This window comes from Sarcophilus harrisii, chromosome 4 (genome assembly GCF_902635505.1).
Source record: "Sarcophilus harrisii chromosome 4, mSarHar1.11, whole genome shotgun sequence".
Taxonomy (NCBI): domain Eukaryota; kingdom Metazoa; phylum Chordata; class Mammalia; order Dasyuromorphia; family Dasyuridae; genus Sarcophilus; species Sarcophilus harrisii.
In genome coordinates, this window is record NC_045429.1 from 336267581 (window position 1) to 336286085 (window position 18505).

Sequence of the window (18505 nt, forward strand, 5' to 3'; positions counted from 1 at the left end):
ACCAATGGTCATTTCCAATATGGTCAATATCAGCAGCAACAAGTTGCTGTCCATGACTGAAACTTGTTCAGAAGATCAAAGGGAACAGGTTACTTTCAAATATTAGAGTTCAGAAAGATATTAACCTGCTGACTATTACAAGAGAGTTCTAATCTTGAAGTCAAGAATATATGCATTGAAATTTTGTCTCTTTGGGCAAATCACTTGTCTTATCTGTGTTCCAGGAGATTCTAGGCATGTTACCAATCTATACCAATAGAAGTATTTTCTACACCAAGAGTTTTTGATATTGATTAAAACACAAATCTGGACTTTTAGCTCCTATTCTGAAATCTGATGTTTGCTCCTCTTCATCAATCTGAGAGATAAAGAGTGAGAGAGAGCAAGGCAAAGATACAGAGAAAGACACAGAGACACATAGATAGCAATGGAAAGAGACAGAGACACATAGAGAGAGACATACAGAAAAGGGGGAAAGAAAAACCCTGAGACAGACACAGAGACAGAGAGAAGAAAAGATAGAGACAGAGAAAGAAAAGGTAATAAAGAGAGAGGGAAGGAAAGAGATACAGAGAGGGAGAGAGACAGAGGACAGATATAAAGAATCAGAGAAAGAGAGAGAGAAAAGGAGAGACAGAGAGACCCAGAGAGATAGAGACAAAGAAAGAGATAACGACAGAGGCAGAGAAAGAAGGAGGTAGGGAGAGAGAGAGAGACAGAAAGACAGAGAGAGAGAGAGAGACAGAGAGAGACAGAGAGAGAGAGACAGAGAAAGAGAGAGAGAGAGAGAGAGAGAGAGAGAGAGAGAGAGGAATATAGAGAGGAAAGGCAGGAGAGAGAGTTATCTCTCCAGCAGAAAATGTACTAATGTGAACTCTTTGAGGACAAGCCTCATTTATTTTTGTCTTTGTATTTACATTATTGAATTTTTCTCTCTTATTTGCTCTCTTTTAGAAAGAATATTCTCAGTCATTTAGAAATCATATTTTTTTTTGAAATCTGGGCAGACATTTGGAAAATTCACCTGAGACCCAATGGCACATTATAAAAAAATCACCATGAGAATACTTACATGAAGGAGCAACACTAAAGACTGTATTAGCCATGTCAAAGAAATGAAATGAGTTTTCTTTGAAAATTAACAAGATAGTCAAAGAACATGTGAAAGTCATTAAGGAGAAAATACATAAAAAAACCCAGAAACATGAAGAGTATACTTGGAGGGCAACAGGTGAGGGTGAGGTTTGTAGCCCTTATGAGAAGGCCTTAGTGCTTTGAAGTCCATGGATCAAATCCAGTTTCTTGTCTCTGGGTTGAATTTTTGCTTCCTTGATGAGACATGTTGGTACTGGATACTCAGACTTGGCATCCTTCAACTGTACAGATCAAGCAGGCTGTGCAGGGTTCACAGGTATTGTCAGAAATAGACAATGAAGAACATGGATTGCAGGGAAGTCTGTAGACAAATGATTTTAAATTATACTTAAAGGGAAGGAAGTTAGTGGAAATTAACATGAATGGAGGAAAAACATAAATAAAAAAGATAGTATTGAATTTTACGTTAGAAATTTTAGATATTAAAAAATACATTTAGAAAAAGAGTTGGTTTGAAAAATATCCTTTGACTTGGCGGTGTCACTACTAAATTTACACCGGAGATAGTGCTAGGCCCTAGAATCAGAGGGAGCTGAATTCAAATCCAGCCTTAGACATTTACTAATTATGTGTTATTATTGAATTTTTCTCTCTTATTTGCTTTCTTTTAGAAAGAATATTCTCAGTCATTTAGAAATCATATTTTCTTTGAAATCTGGGCAGACTTGCCCAAGAAAGTCACATCTTGCCTTAGTTTCCTCATCTGTAAAATGATCTTTAGAAGGAAATGTCCAGGCACTCCAATATCTTTGCTAAGAAAACCCCAAATAGGGTCATGAAGCATCATGACAAATGATTCAACAGCAACAACAAAACTCAGTGATAGCCACAAAACATCTACATATAGAAGCATATTCACAGTAGCATTATTTGTGATAATAGAAATGTGAGGCCAAACATATGCTCAGCAACTGGAGAAAAGTGAAAAAACTTGTGACATGAGAATGTAATATAATATTATTGTTTGATAAAAATAGAATGTATATGGAGAATTCAGGAAAAATTCAGTATATGGGAAGACCTGAATGAAGTAATGAAAATCAAAGGGAGAACAACATACAGCATTGTAAATGAAAACTACACAAAGAGGCAAAAACCTCAAATTAAATGCAGTGGATACTATCAAAGTTAAAGCACACATTCTTCCTATCTGTTAATTAATTACAAAAGTGGGATGTGACATTATAAAATCAATTACAATCACAGCATTGGGGATTTATTTAAAATTTTTTGGCTTATATTTGTACCCCTAGTTCTTAGAATAGTACTTGACATATAATGAGTGCCTAGCAAAGGCTTAATATATCTCCACTCTTCATTCTCCTTCTTTCTCTGTCTTGTCTCTCTCCCTCCTTTCAGACAGAGATGCAGAGACAGAAAGTGACAGACACTTTATATATCTCCACTCATTTCATTCTCCTCTCTCTCTCTCTCTCTCTCTCTCTTTCTCTCTCTCTGTCTCTCTCTCATTCTTTCTTCCTTAGATGTGTGAGGCAGACAATTTATTTTGGCAAAATTCATGCCTTTTCAATTCCATTGTAATTATTCAAAGACTGGCATCCTGCTGCTCTATTATACTTACTTGCTGTCTTCACTCTCTAGCAGACTTTGGTAGGTGGTGATCTCACACTCAAGTAGCGCCTTCATGTCCAAGAGGACCTGATATTCTTGGTTTTGCCGCTCCAGATCACAGCGTATGTCAGCCAGTTGGGACTCCACATTATCAATCAGGCACTGCATCTGGGCCAGCTGTGTAGTATATTGTTCCTCTGTTTCTGCCTTGGTGCATTCCAAAGATTCTATCTGAATGGTGAAAAGAGGAACAGGAAAAGTGGGTTAGTTACCTGAAAGGCCTTATGTCCTGGGATCACTCCACCTCTTTGGACTTCAGTTTCCTTTTCTATAAAATGTGATTATACTGGATGAATTCTATGGGAACTTTTCCTATTGTCCTCTCCTTTAAAAAAATGAAATCTTTGAAATCAGGGACTGTCTTCATATATCCAAAACTTAGTATAGTGTTGTGCATAAAGCAGTTGCTTAATAAAAGCTCTTTTCATTTATTCATTCATTCATCTATTCATTGATTCAAGAATCTTTATATTCTATATTTTTGAAGCCTAAGAAGGTTTGCTGTTTAATAATAACTGATAATTATACTACATTTTGAAGTTTGCAAAGCAGTTCACATGCCTCATCTCATTTAAGTCTCAAAAATCCTGTGGGGTAGCACATTTTTACAAAGGAAGAAACTGAGCTTTAGAGAGATGGCACATTCCCCCCATGATACCTATAAGTGTCAGAGACAGTATTCAAACTGAAGTCTTCCTGATTCCATGTTTAGTACTGATTTAGTATTTTATCAGTACTTTGGGAGGAAGGCATAGTAGTGCTATCTTTTTTTTCTTTAAATTACATGACATTCCTGGAGAATTCTTTTTTTTTCTTCTTTGTTTATGGGAGAGACCAAATTTAAGTGGTAATGTGGTTCATAAAGTTTCTTGGAAAACTTAGAGAATTTAAAGATTCAAATTCAGTCTAACAATTGGACAAATATTTATAAACTCTGCAAGGATAAAGCCCTTACCTAGCATCTAGAACATTTGTAGGTCCTTGATTAATGTTTCTTGAATGAATAGATGAATGAATAAACAAATCACTTACTTGATGCTGAACTCTGAACTAGATGCTAAGAAAGATATAAAATTTAGGAAATACATGTTCTCTATTCTAATGGAATTTAAAATCTAGTAAAATGAAAAAAAAAAGTTTTAGAAATTCACTGATGGTATCCTATCCCTGGAATGCTTCTTTTCTTCATTTCCACTTGAGCTTTTTTGGCTTTTTTCAGTCTCTGTTTAAGTTCTATGTTCTTCAAGAAGTCTTTGTAGATTCCTTTTAATATTAGTTGGGGCAGCTAGATGGTACAGTGGGTCTGGAGTAAGAAAGATTTATTTTCCTGAAATCAAATACTGTTTCAGATACTGTGTGACCCTCGCCAAGTCAATTCTATTTGCCTCAGTTTCCTCATCTGTAAAATAAGCTGGAGAAGGAAATGGCAAACTGCTCTAGTATGTTGTCAAGAAAACCCCAAATGGGGTCATGAAACATCAGACATGACTGAACAACTCCCCCCCACCCCTTGGTTAAATCCAATTTAACCTGTATATTTGTATGTAATTTATATGTTATCTTTCTCATTAGACTGTAAGCTACTTGAAAGTAGGGACATCTTTTATCTTTTTCTTTTGCATCCCAGTGTTTATAGCACAATATCTGGTACATAGTATACACTGTTATATTAGGAATATGAATAAAATATCTCTAATCTGCCATAAGTCAGTCTTTGACATAATAATGAAGCTATAGGTTTGGGAATTAACTCCACTGGGTTCCCCATCTTCTTTAATGACTATTTAATTTCAGGCTTGGATATCCATTCTGGATATCCACAGATGTGGAATATGGTTGCCAGAACCTATGCTGATTTAGGTCCTTTATCAATCCAAGCAATTCAATTGGCCTCATACATCCCTCCAACAGGGTATCCATTTCTGCATGTGCCTTACCAAACCAAGCTGTGCCTGGAGTTCAATGTCCAGAGCATTTGCTGTCCTCTTCAGTTCAAGAATCTCTGATTGGCAGCATTGGAGCTCCTCAGAGCTGGATAGCTGCTGCTGATTCAGTTCCTCTGTCTGAAATATAGGAATTATTTAAAAGAAAGAGATGAAGATTAAAGCATGATCTGAAATCACTGGTTAGTTTATAGCCTCAAGTTTTTTTTTTTTAAACTCTTTTTTTATTATTATTATAGCTTTTTATTTACAAAACATATGCATGGGTAATTTTTCAGCATTGACAATTGCAAAATCTTTTGCTCCAAATTTTCCCCACCTTTCCCCCTTTTCCTCCCCCAGATGGCAGGTAGACCAATACATGTTAAATATGTTAAAGAATATGTTAAATACAATATATGTATACATGTCCATACAGTTATTTTGCTGCACAAGAAGAATCTGGCATCATGTTCTAACCTGAAGGGTGAACCATTGCTCTACATCTCTGCGGTTATCAGCCACCACTGCTTCATACTGGCACCTCATGTCATCCAGGACCTTGTTCAGATCAACAGGCGGGCTAGTGTCCAGCTGTATACTGAGTCGGTCCCCAAGTTGTTCCCTCAATAAGTTAACTTCCTGAAGAAAAGGAAATAAGAAAGGTGATGGTGTAGACAACAGATCATTGGTTCAATAGCCACCCCATCACACCAGGACTTGTAATTAAAATAGTTGCTGGTATTATGCTCACAACATTCATTTTCCCCTTACATGGGTTCAGAAATACGTGATTTTCTCTCACAATGTATAATAGTAATAACTGCAGATTTCACTACCTTAATTTTATCAAGTAGATTGAGAAAAATCATTGTTTTATAATGATAATAACTCAAATTTAGAAAGCACTTTGAATTTTTTAAAGCACTCCTTAAACATCATCTCAGTTAATCTGTATGACAACTCTGAAAGGTAGATCCTGTTATTATCCCCATTTTATAGATAAAGAAACTGAGGCTTAGAGTTGTTAAGTGGCTTACCCAGGGCTATAATTTATCTGAAATGGGATTAGAATCTAGGTTTATTTTATTTTAAGTCCTGAGAAGATGGTAAAGATTTGCCTTGAAGGAGTTCAAATCTTGCTTCTAATACTTGAATACTCTAATACTTTCACAGACAAGCCATGAAATCTCTCTGAGTCTCAGTTTCCTCATCTACAAAATAGGAATAATAGTATCTGTTTCTCAGGATTGTTGTGAGAATCAACTGAGCTAATGTATGTAAACCAGGGCAAATATGAGAATACTATGTAAATGCCAGCAGAAAAAAGTAGCTTTAGCTGGTTCTGTGTTATGTCACTATCACTACAGAACTGAGATGGCAGAATTCAACTGGACATTGAAAGTGCTTCCCCCATTTTATTCTTGATCAGATTTTTCTGCATATGCTCATCATACAATTTGTGACATTAAATCCATCACTTTTATTTAGCCACTTACTCCACTTGGACTGCCCTCCTCTTCATGCCCCTTCCCCCATACCCCTCTTACTTCATCATGATTTTTCCTGAGACAGAGCAGATCCTCCTTCAAAGACTCCACTTGTGATTCTAGGTCACATTTGCATAAGGTCAAGTCATCTAAGATTTTTCGAAGACCATTGATGTCAACCTCTATGATCTGGCGAAGAGACAATTCGGTCTCATACCTTTAATTAGAAGAAGGAATCTTAATTTCATTCTGTTCTTATTTATTTTTATTCAATAGTATTCCCCACTCCCATCCCACTCCCCAGTTACATGTCTGTTCTTATTCTTCATAATGAGACCTACTCAAAACATACAGGTAAAGGGGGAGAGATAGGACTAAAAAACTCCAAATGTAGAATCAGGGAATGTGTAATTTAGTACATAGATACACAACTAATATATGTTAGAGACAGGATAAGTTCTCCTGAATCCAAGGCTGATTTTACATCCATGCTGGTGGTACAATGGGTAAAGCTCTGGGACTAGACAGTCTCAGACACTTCTTACCTTCTAGACCCTGGGTAAGTCATTTAACAATGACATATAAACAAACAACCTCTGTTTGCCTCAGCTTCCTTAACTGTAAAATGAGAAAAACAACCCTACCTGCGAGGATTGGTTTGAGGATCAAATGAAATCATATTTATAAAGTACTTGGCACAGTGCCAAGTACATAGTAGTGCTATATACATGCTTATTCTCCTTCCATCCTTTCCCTATCCCATATCACCAGACTTACTTTGATCTAAAGTCATCCGCTGCCAATTTGAAGTTATCAATCTGAACAGCTATTCTAGAATTCTCTGCCTTGGTACACAAAATCTGAAAAACAGGAAATTAAACAGTATTAAGAATTTGAAAAGAATTCAAAAATCCATTAATTTAAAAACTGAATCTATTTAGTGTGGATGGGGTGGGAAAGTAGGGGAGAGGTAGTGTCTCTGAGTACTTTCTAGCAAGTGCTAAAAATAATCACTTAAATTATAAAAATAAAAAAAAACCTTCACTTTTATCTCTCTCCAAAAACAAAGAACCAAGAATTTAGAGACCAACTAAGGAAGTGAAAAACATTTCAATTCATTTAACTACTTCATTAACTGTATTTGTACTATCAAACCCATGGCCTGATAACCTGACAGAAATAAAACATTGGCATTTTCTTTCTAGAAAGGATTTTTAAAATTAATATCTCTACCATCTAAATCTTTCAGGAATGCCAATCTATAATTTTCATGACTGTAAATTTCATACTTCAGAGAAAAAGAAATTCTGTTCATAGAATCCTACATTTAAAACAGGAATGAATCTTTAGAGGCTATTAAATTCAACCTTTTCATTTTACAGATGAGGAAACTGAGGCACAGAGGGGTTAATTGATTTACTAGGGATGACATAGCTAGCTAAGTGTCTTATGTGGGAAATTAACTCAGGTTTTCCTGACTCTAAGATTCTAAGTAGCAGTAGCAATGGCAACAATAATAGTAGTATAACTTATGAAATGCTTTAAGATTTGAAAAAAAAATTACCTTGTAATTTCATTTTATATTCCATACAATATGCTGAGAATATTCCAGATTTCACTTTTAGAAAATACTTTAGAACTCATTCTCCCCCACATCCTCATCTTGCTCTATTAATAAAGTAATCCCATTCTCTTGTGGTCAACATATCCACACAATTAGGGGCAGGGGCAGGGAGGGGGGCAGAGAGGAAGAAGACTGGCTAACAGACCTTTTGTTGGAGGTTTTCAATCGTGTTGAAGTAACACTGGTAGTCTGGACACACAAGCGGGATTTCTAGCTCACACTGCTCTCGAATTTTGCACTCCAGTGCTGCATTCTCTTGTTCCAGACCTCGAACTCTCTCCAAGTAACAGGCCAGGCGGTCATTCAAGAATTGCATGGTCTCTTTCTCATTGCTGTTGAAGGCTCCTTCCTCACCCCAACCACAGCTGCCCACAAAGTAAGGGATGTTACAGCTCCCAGGTATGTAGGAAGTTGTTAGGCGACTTGTAGGTCGGCAGGACCTGGAGAAGGTTGGAGTTTGGCATCTGGATGCTACCCCAGTACTTGGGGGACAGGGAATCTCAGTAGAACAAGTTGAAATAGAGGGACAGTCTGATGCCCCAGAACAAGAATCAGGAGTATCACTTTTGGGGGCACATTCAGAAGTCATAGTATCCAAAGGGAAGGGCAAAGACTGGCTGCTAGACTCCAGGTAGACAGACTTGGTCCTTTGCTTCCTCAATGAGATTTTTATATAGCCTCTCTAGTGTTGTTGACAGAATGCTCAGGATGTTTGCTTAAGTCCTGTTTATACTAGTTTTCAAAAGAACATTTCATTAATCTGTTGTCTGTTTACAGTGGAAGAGTTGCTTGCCCCATTAAAAAGGTCAATTTCATGTTGCTGAATTAGGACCTATCAGAGTGCCCATGTGCCAGCAGGACAATAAAAATGAGCTCCGGGGTATGTGGGGGGAAAGTGTTTGTCATTGACGTTTAGATTTGAACTAGAAGATTTTGGAAGCAAAGCCGCAAAAGTTCATTATTTTCTTTAGTATAAAATACAAAATATTTACCTTGATATTTAAGGCTCTTCACAATCTTGCTCTAGTCTACTTTTTCAGACTTATTTGCATATTTTTCCCTTTCATGTATTCTATATTCCAGATAAATTTGACCAATTTGATGTTTTCCAAATGTGTCCCTCCATCTCCCATCACCATGTCTTTGCCCATCTCAAATCATCATATTTTTATGCATAGTGTCCCTCATGCCTAGTGTGCCATCTCCATGAGACCTTTTCTAATTCTCCCCACCCTCAGTTGTCAGTATCCTCTTCTCTATATTAATTTTTATTTATTTTTCTGTGTATATATGTCCCTCTCCACTCCCTTTCCCCCTTCAATATAATCTCTTTGAAGGGAAGGATTATTTTTATTTTTATCTTACTATTGCTAGATCATGTCTGACACATAATAGTCACTTAATAAATACTTGTTGATTCATTAATGAATGACCTAATGAATGATATACCTGTTTTAGATAATCAACCTCAGAGAGCACCACTTCAAAGATAGGGGAAAGGAAGAGAAACATCTTGATCAATAAACAAGCAAGTATTCTAATTTTTTTTTTTCACAAATAGGAGATGGAGGATATATTTGTGTACTTTATAATCTATGTCTGTCTTAAAAGACAATGTAAGGTCAAACACACATGTTGAAGCTTTGCACCTCAATATTTCCTGAGTGGCCCATCTCATCAAGGATGAAAATGAATTTTTGATGTAATTAGAAATCCTTTTTTCAGCCTTCCATATTTAAGAGAAGACATATTAAAAGAATGAGGTGTGTTGACATGTGTTTGGCTTAGGAGGCATCTTTTTGTATCTATCATATTCTGTGCCTGATCCAGAAGATCAAATTCCATCATTGATGTAATTCTCCTAGGCTACTGACAGGTAACTTTCCATAGAGGTCATGGAACAAATGATCAGGCATTTTGCTTTAGTCTGCTGATTTGCCCAAACTGAATAATTTGCTTTAATTCTCCACGTTTCCATCGTCTCACAGAATCAAAAGATGTCTGAGTTGGGAGGCACTTCAAAGATCATTTGGTTTAATCTGCATCTGATTTAGAATTACTTTTATATAGCACACTGTGGTTTCATTCTAATGTTTTTTATTAAGGACTAAGAGAGGGGTCATAAACTCTTTCCTTTGTTTTCCTAGATCTTTGAACACAATAGACATTAATTGTTTGTTGAGTTGATTCTGAATCAGTTCAGAAAATGAATTCTTTTTTGAGAGCCTACTTCTGAACTCTGTAGGATGTAGGCTTTTGTATGTTGGAGCCACTCTGTGATGCCATAATGGTCATTATAACTGAATTAGTTTTTTGGTATTGCCAAAACACCATTAATTGGGAGCCCCAATGGATACAGACAGAGTGGTAATAAACATTGGGCAATGCAGTGTGTATAAAGGGGACAGAAATGGCTATGGAAGTTTTTTCTTTTAAGCCTGTACATCATTCTGCCTGCTGCATACTCACCTAGATGCTTGGGGATCCCTTGTCCAGAGGTCTGTGATGAAATGGAATGGAGAGACCCAGTATGCCACTCTAGAATGTGCTTAGGCATTCTCTGACTGCTTACAGTCTCTTTACTGTACAGTACACACACACACACACACACACATACACACACACACACAATCTCTGTCATTACCTTTTGTGTAAAAACAAAGTTGTACCTAGGGCAAGACAACTTGAGCTTTGTCTCAGGTAACCAACTTTTAAAGAAGCTCTTCTTGTGGTCTATTATCTCTGTAACTAGTGGTCCTTTACCATCCCACACCATGAAGACTGACTTGTTTCCTCATGAACAACACTCCCTCCCAGGATCCTGTTATCTTGTCACTCTTTTTCAAGGCTTGCTTTCCACCATAATCACACTTTACCTGCTACCTGCCCCTTGCCACCTTCTGCTGGAGTTTTAAGGAGGTGGGGGATATTGATGTGGACATGCTCTCTTCCCTTTTCAGGAAGAAACCCATCTGGCTATTATCAGGAGAAGCCAGTTCCTAGACTGTACTATTTGTATAGAGTGACTGTGAGGATGGAACTCTTTATCAACCTCTCTTATATCTCCCCAACCTCTGGATATCATTAAATAACATTTGAGTTATTGATTAGCATATCTTTAGACAGGTCTGGGACCTGGTCTGCCAGGTATTTCATATAGCTCCTCTTTGAGTACCAAATTCTTTTCTGGGACTGAGAAACCCCCAAGGTTATCTTTCCCCTATAAAAGATCTGCTCATGTTGAAGATCTCTGCTAAGTCCTTTTCAGGACTAAGTCTTCAATGAGGTAATCTCCTTCCCTCATAATATCTTCCCTCTAATAGCATCTTTCTCCTTATTCTAGCTAACTCTGGTTGGTCTGCTAAACTCCTCCATTAGTCAATGGCATAGCCCCACCTTATGACATATTCCTTTTCTTGGTAACCCTATTGCTCTCCCAATTCTATTTCATATTTGCCACTCCTGGTCCCTATTTTACCTCTTCATTGTGTCTGTAATCTCTTCCACTAAACAGACCTATTTTTTAGACAAAGAGAACAGCCATTGTGGATTTATCACATGTTTATTTCGAACTAGGAATTGCTACCCTGACTTCATCATTATGATTTCATTTGTGAAGAGACGAGCCATCATCTCTTTCAGTACATTTACATCTGAACCAAGTTAACTGTCTTCTTGCATCATCTCAAATGAACAGGCCTGGGTTCAAGAATTCCTACTTACGGTTCTGAATAAAACCAAGTAAAGAAATAATTCAATGAACAATGCCAAGGTATAACTTTTAAAAATCAGATGATTAAAACCCAGGTGCATTATTTTGAAATCACAAAATTTAATTTAATTCCAAAATCACAAAAGCAAAACTTCTTGAGGGCAGAAATTGTCTTTCTGTTTATATTTGTATTTGCAGAATTTTCACAATGCCTGGAATACAGTAAGCACTTAATAAATGCTTATCAAATTGATAAATGTTCATACTTAAAATTATGTCTTGGCTATAAGTTGTGAATAGGACCTTGTTTTTATAAAAAAAAATCTTCATTCATACTGACAATATTTTTAAAGAAAAATTATTCTAGAGTCAGAAGAAATAGGTTAAAATACTACTTTTTGCTTCTTGTTTTCTATATGATCTTTAATTTCTCTAAGCTTCATTTGTAAAAAAAAATTAATAGCCTTTTATTTTCAAAATATATGCAAAGATAGTTTTCAATATTTATCCTTGCAAAACCTAGTACTCCAAAATTTTCACTTTCTTTTCCCCCAACCCCTCTCCTTGGCAATAAGTAATCTAATATATGTTAAACATGTGCATTTCTTCTAAACATATTTCCAGATTTATTTTGCTGCACAAGAAAAATAATATCAAAAAGGAAAAAAATGAGAAAGAAAAAGTAAGCAAACAACAACAAAAGGTGAAAATATTATATTGCTATCCACATTCAGTCCCCATAGTTCTCTTTCTGGATGCAGATGGCTCTCCCCATCACAATCTATTAGAATAGGCCTGAATTATCTCATTATTAAAAAGCCAAATCCATCACAGTTAATCATCACATAATCTTCTTGTTGTGTACAGTATTCTCTAGGTTCTACTTACTTTGCTTAGCATCAGTTCATGTAAGTCTCTCCAGACCTCTCTGAAATCATCCTGCTGATCGTTTCTTACAGAAGGATATTTCCTAACATTTATGTACCTTAATTTATTCAACTATTCCCCAACTGATGGGCATCTATTCAGCTTCTAGTTCTTTTTGGTTTCATTTTTCTTACCTGTAAAATGAGGGATTCATAGGATTATTGATTTAGAGATTGAAGGGATCATCCCATTTTACAGGCAACCAAACTTAGTTACAAAAAGTGGCTAGCCTAGGGCAATAAAATTAATAAGTGTTTGAGGCAAGATTCAAACTCTATGCACTTGACTCTATGCACTATAATTTATCCATTCCAGCAAGCAGCCTCATTTGTATTTCATACCTCTTTGTTCTCTTCCACTTTAAAAATTAGTGTTACTTAGAGGCACCCAGGTGACTAAGTAGATAGAGGACTGCACCAGGTGTAAGAAGTACCTGAATTCAAATCCAGCCTCAGACACTTACTAGTTGTGAGACCCTGAGAAAATAATTTAATTTAAGTCCACATCAGTTTCTTTAATGATAAAATGGGGATAATGACAGCAAAAGTCATTATCTCGAAAGTTGTTTGTTATTATGTTCAGTTGTGTCTGACTCTTCATGACTCCATATGGGAATTTCTTGGCAAAAATATTGGAGTATTTCTCCACTCATTTGACAGATGAGGAAACTGAGGCAAACAGGATAAGTGACTTATCCAGGGTCACATAGCTAGGAAGTGTCTGAGGTTGGATTTGAATTCAGATCTTTCTGAATCTAGGCATCGTGCTCTATCCACTGCCCCATCCATTGCTCCCAGAGTTGTTGTGAGGATCAAATGAAATAATGTTTGTAAGAATAGCAGCACTCAGCATAATGCCTTACACATAGTAAGCATTATATAAATGCTTATTCCTTTCCAAATGCTTTTATTGAAACATATACATGTATAACATCTTAATGTAATTATGATTTATTTGCACTGATGCAATGATCTTGTACAATGATCTTGTTTCCACTAAGACCTGCTTGTATTAGGACTGCAAATCTAGAAGACCACCCACAATGATCAATTAGTCAATAGACAATGATTTTGAAGCAAATGCATACCTGGACTATTTGGTATGTGGTCTAATAAAGGAAACAAATGTTTTCCCTAGAAGGAATACAAAAAATATATCATTATCATTAAGAATAATAATTATTAACAATAAATATGTCTTTCCCTTGAGCTAATTTCTATTTGTAAGGTAGTAATTATTATATGTTCAGCACAATGTTTATATCCATATAGTTTATAGTGAGAATGTCAATACTGACATGCATCATGGGGTCATAGAGCTTAGTTTCTCTAGCAAGGTCTCAACGCCTTGGCAATTGGACAACCATCTCCCACTTAGCATACCATCAGTTAAATTATCATTAATACATGGTCCAAAACTCATGTGATCTTCAGCACCCTAAACTTCCCTGTCCATCATTCTGCCACCATCATTAGTGATGTCAAAAGGGGATTGCAAGGAATTGAAGAGCATTTTTTAATTCTTATGTTTCATGAGTTGAATTTAATTCAAAATAACATGAGATGATTAAGCACCTTTTATATGACAGACAGATATATTCATATAATGGATACAGAGCTTGCCTCAGAGTCAAGAAGAACTGCATTTAAATCCAGCTTCAGAAATTCACTAGCTGTGTGACTCTTGGCAATGTCTCTTAATCTATATTTACCCCAGTTTCCTGATTTGTAAAATAAGAATAATAATCTAATTTCTGACACCTTTCTACCTCCACCTCCTTTAGCTTCTATTTATATGTTCTCTTTCCTTATTAGAATTTGAGGTCCTTGAGGGCAGGCACAGTGTTCCTTGTTCCTTGTATATGTATCACTAGTGCTTAGCAGAGGGACTAGCATGTAGTAAGTACTTAATAATTGATTATTGTTGCCTGCTTGCCTACCTCCCTGAGTTCCTCTGAGGATAAAATAAGACAATGTTTGTTAAAATTAGGGAAAAAAACACAAATGTTTTGCAAGCTGTAAAGTACTACATTAATGATAGACATGATGATTCTCTTCATGTACATTGGCTGTGTGATCCTGGGGAGGCTCCTTAAATTATTAGCACTCTCATAAAAGTATCAAACTCCCAAACTCCCAAGTATAGCCTTGATCAGCTTAAAATTAATTAAGAAACATTTAACAAAACTCTAAGGTATCTCCTCAGGATCACACAGCCAAGTAAATGAGATAATAATCATGTCTATCTTTAATATAATGCTTTACAGATTGAAAAAAGCATTTGATTGAAACATACAGAATATGTATAACTTCAATTTGATACCAATTCTCAAAAATATTTACATTTCAGAGAAGGTGTCAACCTGTATTGTTAGAGGGAATTTTCTTACCTAGGAATTCCTTTTATCAATGAACTCACAAGTCCAGTTCTTATCTCCTCTCCTTATATGATGAACACTGACCTAGGTCCTGTGGTACCAAGACAGAAATACATCAAACTTCTTGAAGGACTTTACGTTGCACCCAGGGATGGTAGGTGACAATAGGTACAAGGGTGAGAAAATTGCAAAATATATAAAAATGAAGTACGATGTTGTTTAAGAAAGGCTGAGAAATAGCAATAAGAGAGGGTACCTATTCGGGCTTTGTGTAGGAAGTGGCCCTTGTGTTGGACTATGAATTCCAACAGGTGGTGATGAGGAAGGAGAACATTTCAAGCATGGGGATAGTCTGTATACAAAAACATTGAGTAAGGATTGGAATGTTATGTCCAAAGCATAGCAAGTACATCTCACAGCCCAGATTCAGGTCAAAATTAAATCAGTCAAGAAAGAAACAAGAAAGAACCAAATGATGAACAATTTTAAATATAAAAAGAGTTAAATATTTTATCTTTATATCTTAATCCTTGAAGTTATAGAGAGCTCTTGAATCTTTTTGCCTGAGAGCATGACAAAGTCAGATTTTTTACTTTTGGAAGAATAGTTTGTTGCTGGGGTTGGGTGGATGGGTGCCAGTGATTAAAGAGAGGATTGTTGTTTGTCTTTTGTTCTTAAAGGAACCATGATTTTATGCAAATGAAGTGAATTTAAGTGAGGGAGGACTATTCAAAGTCACTAGTCTCACTCTCTCCTCCGGAACCATTTGGGTCCAGTGGCCAGATATAGATCAGGATGACTGGAGATGACTCTGATGGTGACCTTTTTGAGCTTTTTACAGGTCTCAGTTTGTCTGAGGTAACACATTTAGTGATTAAGGTAAAAATGAAGCAAAAAATAGCTTCTTTTGTCTAGTCAAAAAAACCTTCCACTATTTGATATACTGTTGCTCTTCAGTCATTTCAAATTTGTCTGACTATGTGACCCTATTTGGAATTTTCTTGGCAAAGATACTGGAGCAGTTTGCCATTTCCCTTTACATAACAATCTTAGATGCTTAAAGCCTTTTACAATTTGGCTCCAACCTACTCTTTCAGGCTTATTCTATATTATTCTTCTATACATTTTCTGGTCTGGATAGCTAGCTGGATGTCTTCTTTGCTCACTTTGATGCATCTCCTATCTTTTCCTTTGCAGCTCCCAGAAAATACTTCCTTCATTTCTTCCTCTTTGAAATCTTTTCTTTTCTTTTCTTTAAAGCTCAATTTCCAAAGGTCTTATATGAGACCTTTTTTAATTTCTCAGCTGTTAGTGACCCCAGCTATGTTGCATTTATATTGTATATATTTGGCATAATTGATAGACAATCAGTGTTAAGCCATAAAGGCCAAGGTTCAAGTCTTGCCTTTGATACACATGGGCTTTGTGATCTTGGACAAGTCACTTATTTTCTCAGTAGTCTTGGCAACGTTTTAAGGCTATATAAGTTGAAGAAAAGATGCAGTAGTAAACTTGGTAGTTTTCTACATCAATGAAATCACAGACATAGTCATATTCCTATATTTTAATATATTTAGATATTTGCATATTTTCTATCTTGATTTTCTATCTAACTTTCTGAGAACAGGGCTACTTTTTTATTTCCCCAATAACAGCTATTGGCATGTAGGAGCATAATAAATGTTTATTTATTGGTTTCTACTCCTAAAATTTAGAATCACTTTATATTTTAAAATGCTATTATTTGGAAGGTAGGAAATAAACATGTATAGTAAGAGTACATAAATAATTTTTAAAAAAAATCATAGACATTTATGCTTTGCCAGAAGGGAAAAAAAGTTTATTATTAGTCTCTAGGAAGACACAAAAGACTGTAAATAGAACCCCCAAAACGTCCCAAATAAAGAATCATATATATCATTCTAATAGAGCTGAATATCCTTAGAAGGACAAAGTGATATTCACCTCTCCATTTTCCAGACTACCAATGGGGGCTTCACAATTCCCTTTACATTGATGCTGAAAATGGTTCTGCCACAGTTGGCCTCCATCCCAACATCTGGTGTAATTGGTGGCTACTGAAGCAGGTCAAACTAGGATAGGCATCTTGTAGGTCATGCCAGGTTCTGGGCAGAGGCAGCCACCACTCAGCAGCATGGGGGGGCACAAGGCTCACAGGGGCAAGGGCAAGGCTGGGTGTGTGTGGTCAGGTCTAGGTTCTCCAGGCCTGGTCTGGGCTGGTTACAATTGAGCAGGAAACATGAGGGCACACAGGGCTGAGGGATGTGGCAGGGAGGTGGGCAGCAGTCGCAGCAGGTGGGCTCCAGCAGCCAAGTGGTATGTGGGCAGGTGCTAGGGAGGCAGACTCCACATCGGCAGCACTTGTCGGAAGAGCAGATGGTGGTGGCGGGTCCAGTGGGGACACTGCAGCAGCAGTCGTGGTAGCAAGACATGATGTTGGGAGTTTGCTTTCCTGCTTAGTAAGAAAGGAAGATGAGTATTTTTTGATGATTTGAATGCCTGCTCTCTTTGTGGGGCTCTTATATACCCTCCCCAGCAGGGGTTGGACCAATCCCAAGGCTTCTTTCCTTATTTTTGTTTTTTTTTTTTTTCCTGGATCTATTATCTCTTGATTGATTTGACATTTACATGCCAACAAAGAGTCTTTATTCTTGATAATTACATTTTATTTGAGTTCATTACTAAGTCTTAACTGATTCCTCTTGGCATTTGTCACTGGGAATCAAGCTTTACTAGATACATCAAAGAGTTTGTCATTACAGCAATTTACACAACAGTCCTCATGAGAAACATTGCAAATGACACATGCATAGAGCATCTCAAACCTTCCCTAAAATGCTATTTGTATCTTCTTTCCCTTAACACTGGCTATTGAGTGATGGGGGAATGAATTTGTCCTGTTTTCATAGAATTTTCTTTTAAAAATTATCACTCTGAAATTGACAAACCTCAACAAACTTTTCCTGTTTTCTTAAGAACAAAGACGGTTGATTCTTGGTGACTTTCTTTTACCTATGGAAAAAAGCTTGATTATGGAAATCTCTTCTATCTAGATTGAATCTGTCCAATTGCTGTCCTCCAATGTATACACTAATGAAGAGTATTAAAAGGAAAATTGGACCATGTCGAAGAAGATGATGGAAATAAGAGCATTTTTTTTTTATTAAGTGTGTATCTTGGGGTGGGAGTTGAGAAAATTAGGGCAAAATAAGAATCTTAGGTCAACCGGGCCTTCAAATCGATTCACAGAATCTGTGAGACCTTAGAGCTGTGCCCCTGCAGCTTCCTGACAAAGAGGAAATGTCAATGCATGCAGATAATAGCACAAATAAAGAAAAAAATTAAATGAATGAAAATCTATGAAGCAACTCACCTTCTCCCCAAAGACCCCATCTGTATTTAGGAAGTACTCACCAAAGAACCTTACACATAGGAAGGATTGAATAAATGTTTGGTGAATTAGATTTAATGAAGATGAATAGATAATGCCTAAATAAATAAGTCAAGTTCAGAAAGAAGTCAGATGTGTGCCTCGTTTTGAACAGTTTTTTGAACAATTTGTTAATCTATAAAATACCTACTGTATGTTAGGCACTCTGCTTATTGTTGGAGATGCAAAGGCAAAAAAAAAAAAAAAATGAAACT

General features: G+C 36.4%; 2 protein-coding genes across 2 annotated transcripts; both read right to left on the reverse strand.

Moving 5' to 3' along the window:
• Window positions 1–829: 829 nt before the first annotated feature.
• On the reverse strand, window positions 830–8448 carry KRT40 (keratin 40). The gene is made up of 7 exons (XM_031966246.1): window positions 7969–8448; window positions 6977–7059; window positions 6260–6416; window positions 5190–5351; window positions 4725–4850; window positions 2738–2958; window positions 830–1456 (listed from the first exon to the last, which is right to left on the reverse strand). The coding sequence occupies exons 1-7, from the start codon at window positions 8410–8412 to the stop codon at window positions 1357–1359; spliced, it is 1293 nt and encodes a 430-aa protein (XP_031822106.1). The 5' UTR covers window positions 8413–8448; the 3' UTR covers window positions 830–1356.
• Window positions 8449–16631: 8183 nt separating this feature from the next.
• LOC116423307 (keratin-associated protein 3-3-like) lies at window positions 16632–17351 on the reverse strand. Its single transcript, XM_031966253.1, has one exon. It carries the CDS (start codon window positions 17290–17292, stop codon window positions 16987–16989), a length of 306 nt encoding a protein of 101 aa, XP_031822113.1. The 5' UTR covers window positions 17293–17351; the 3' UTR covers window positions 16632–16986.
• Between the last annotated feature and the right edge of the window lie 1154 nt (window positions 17352–18505).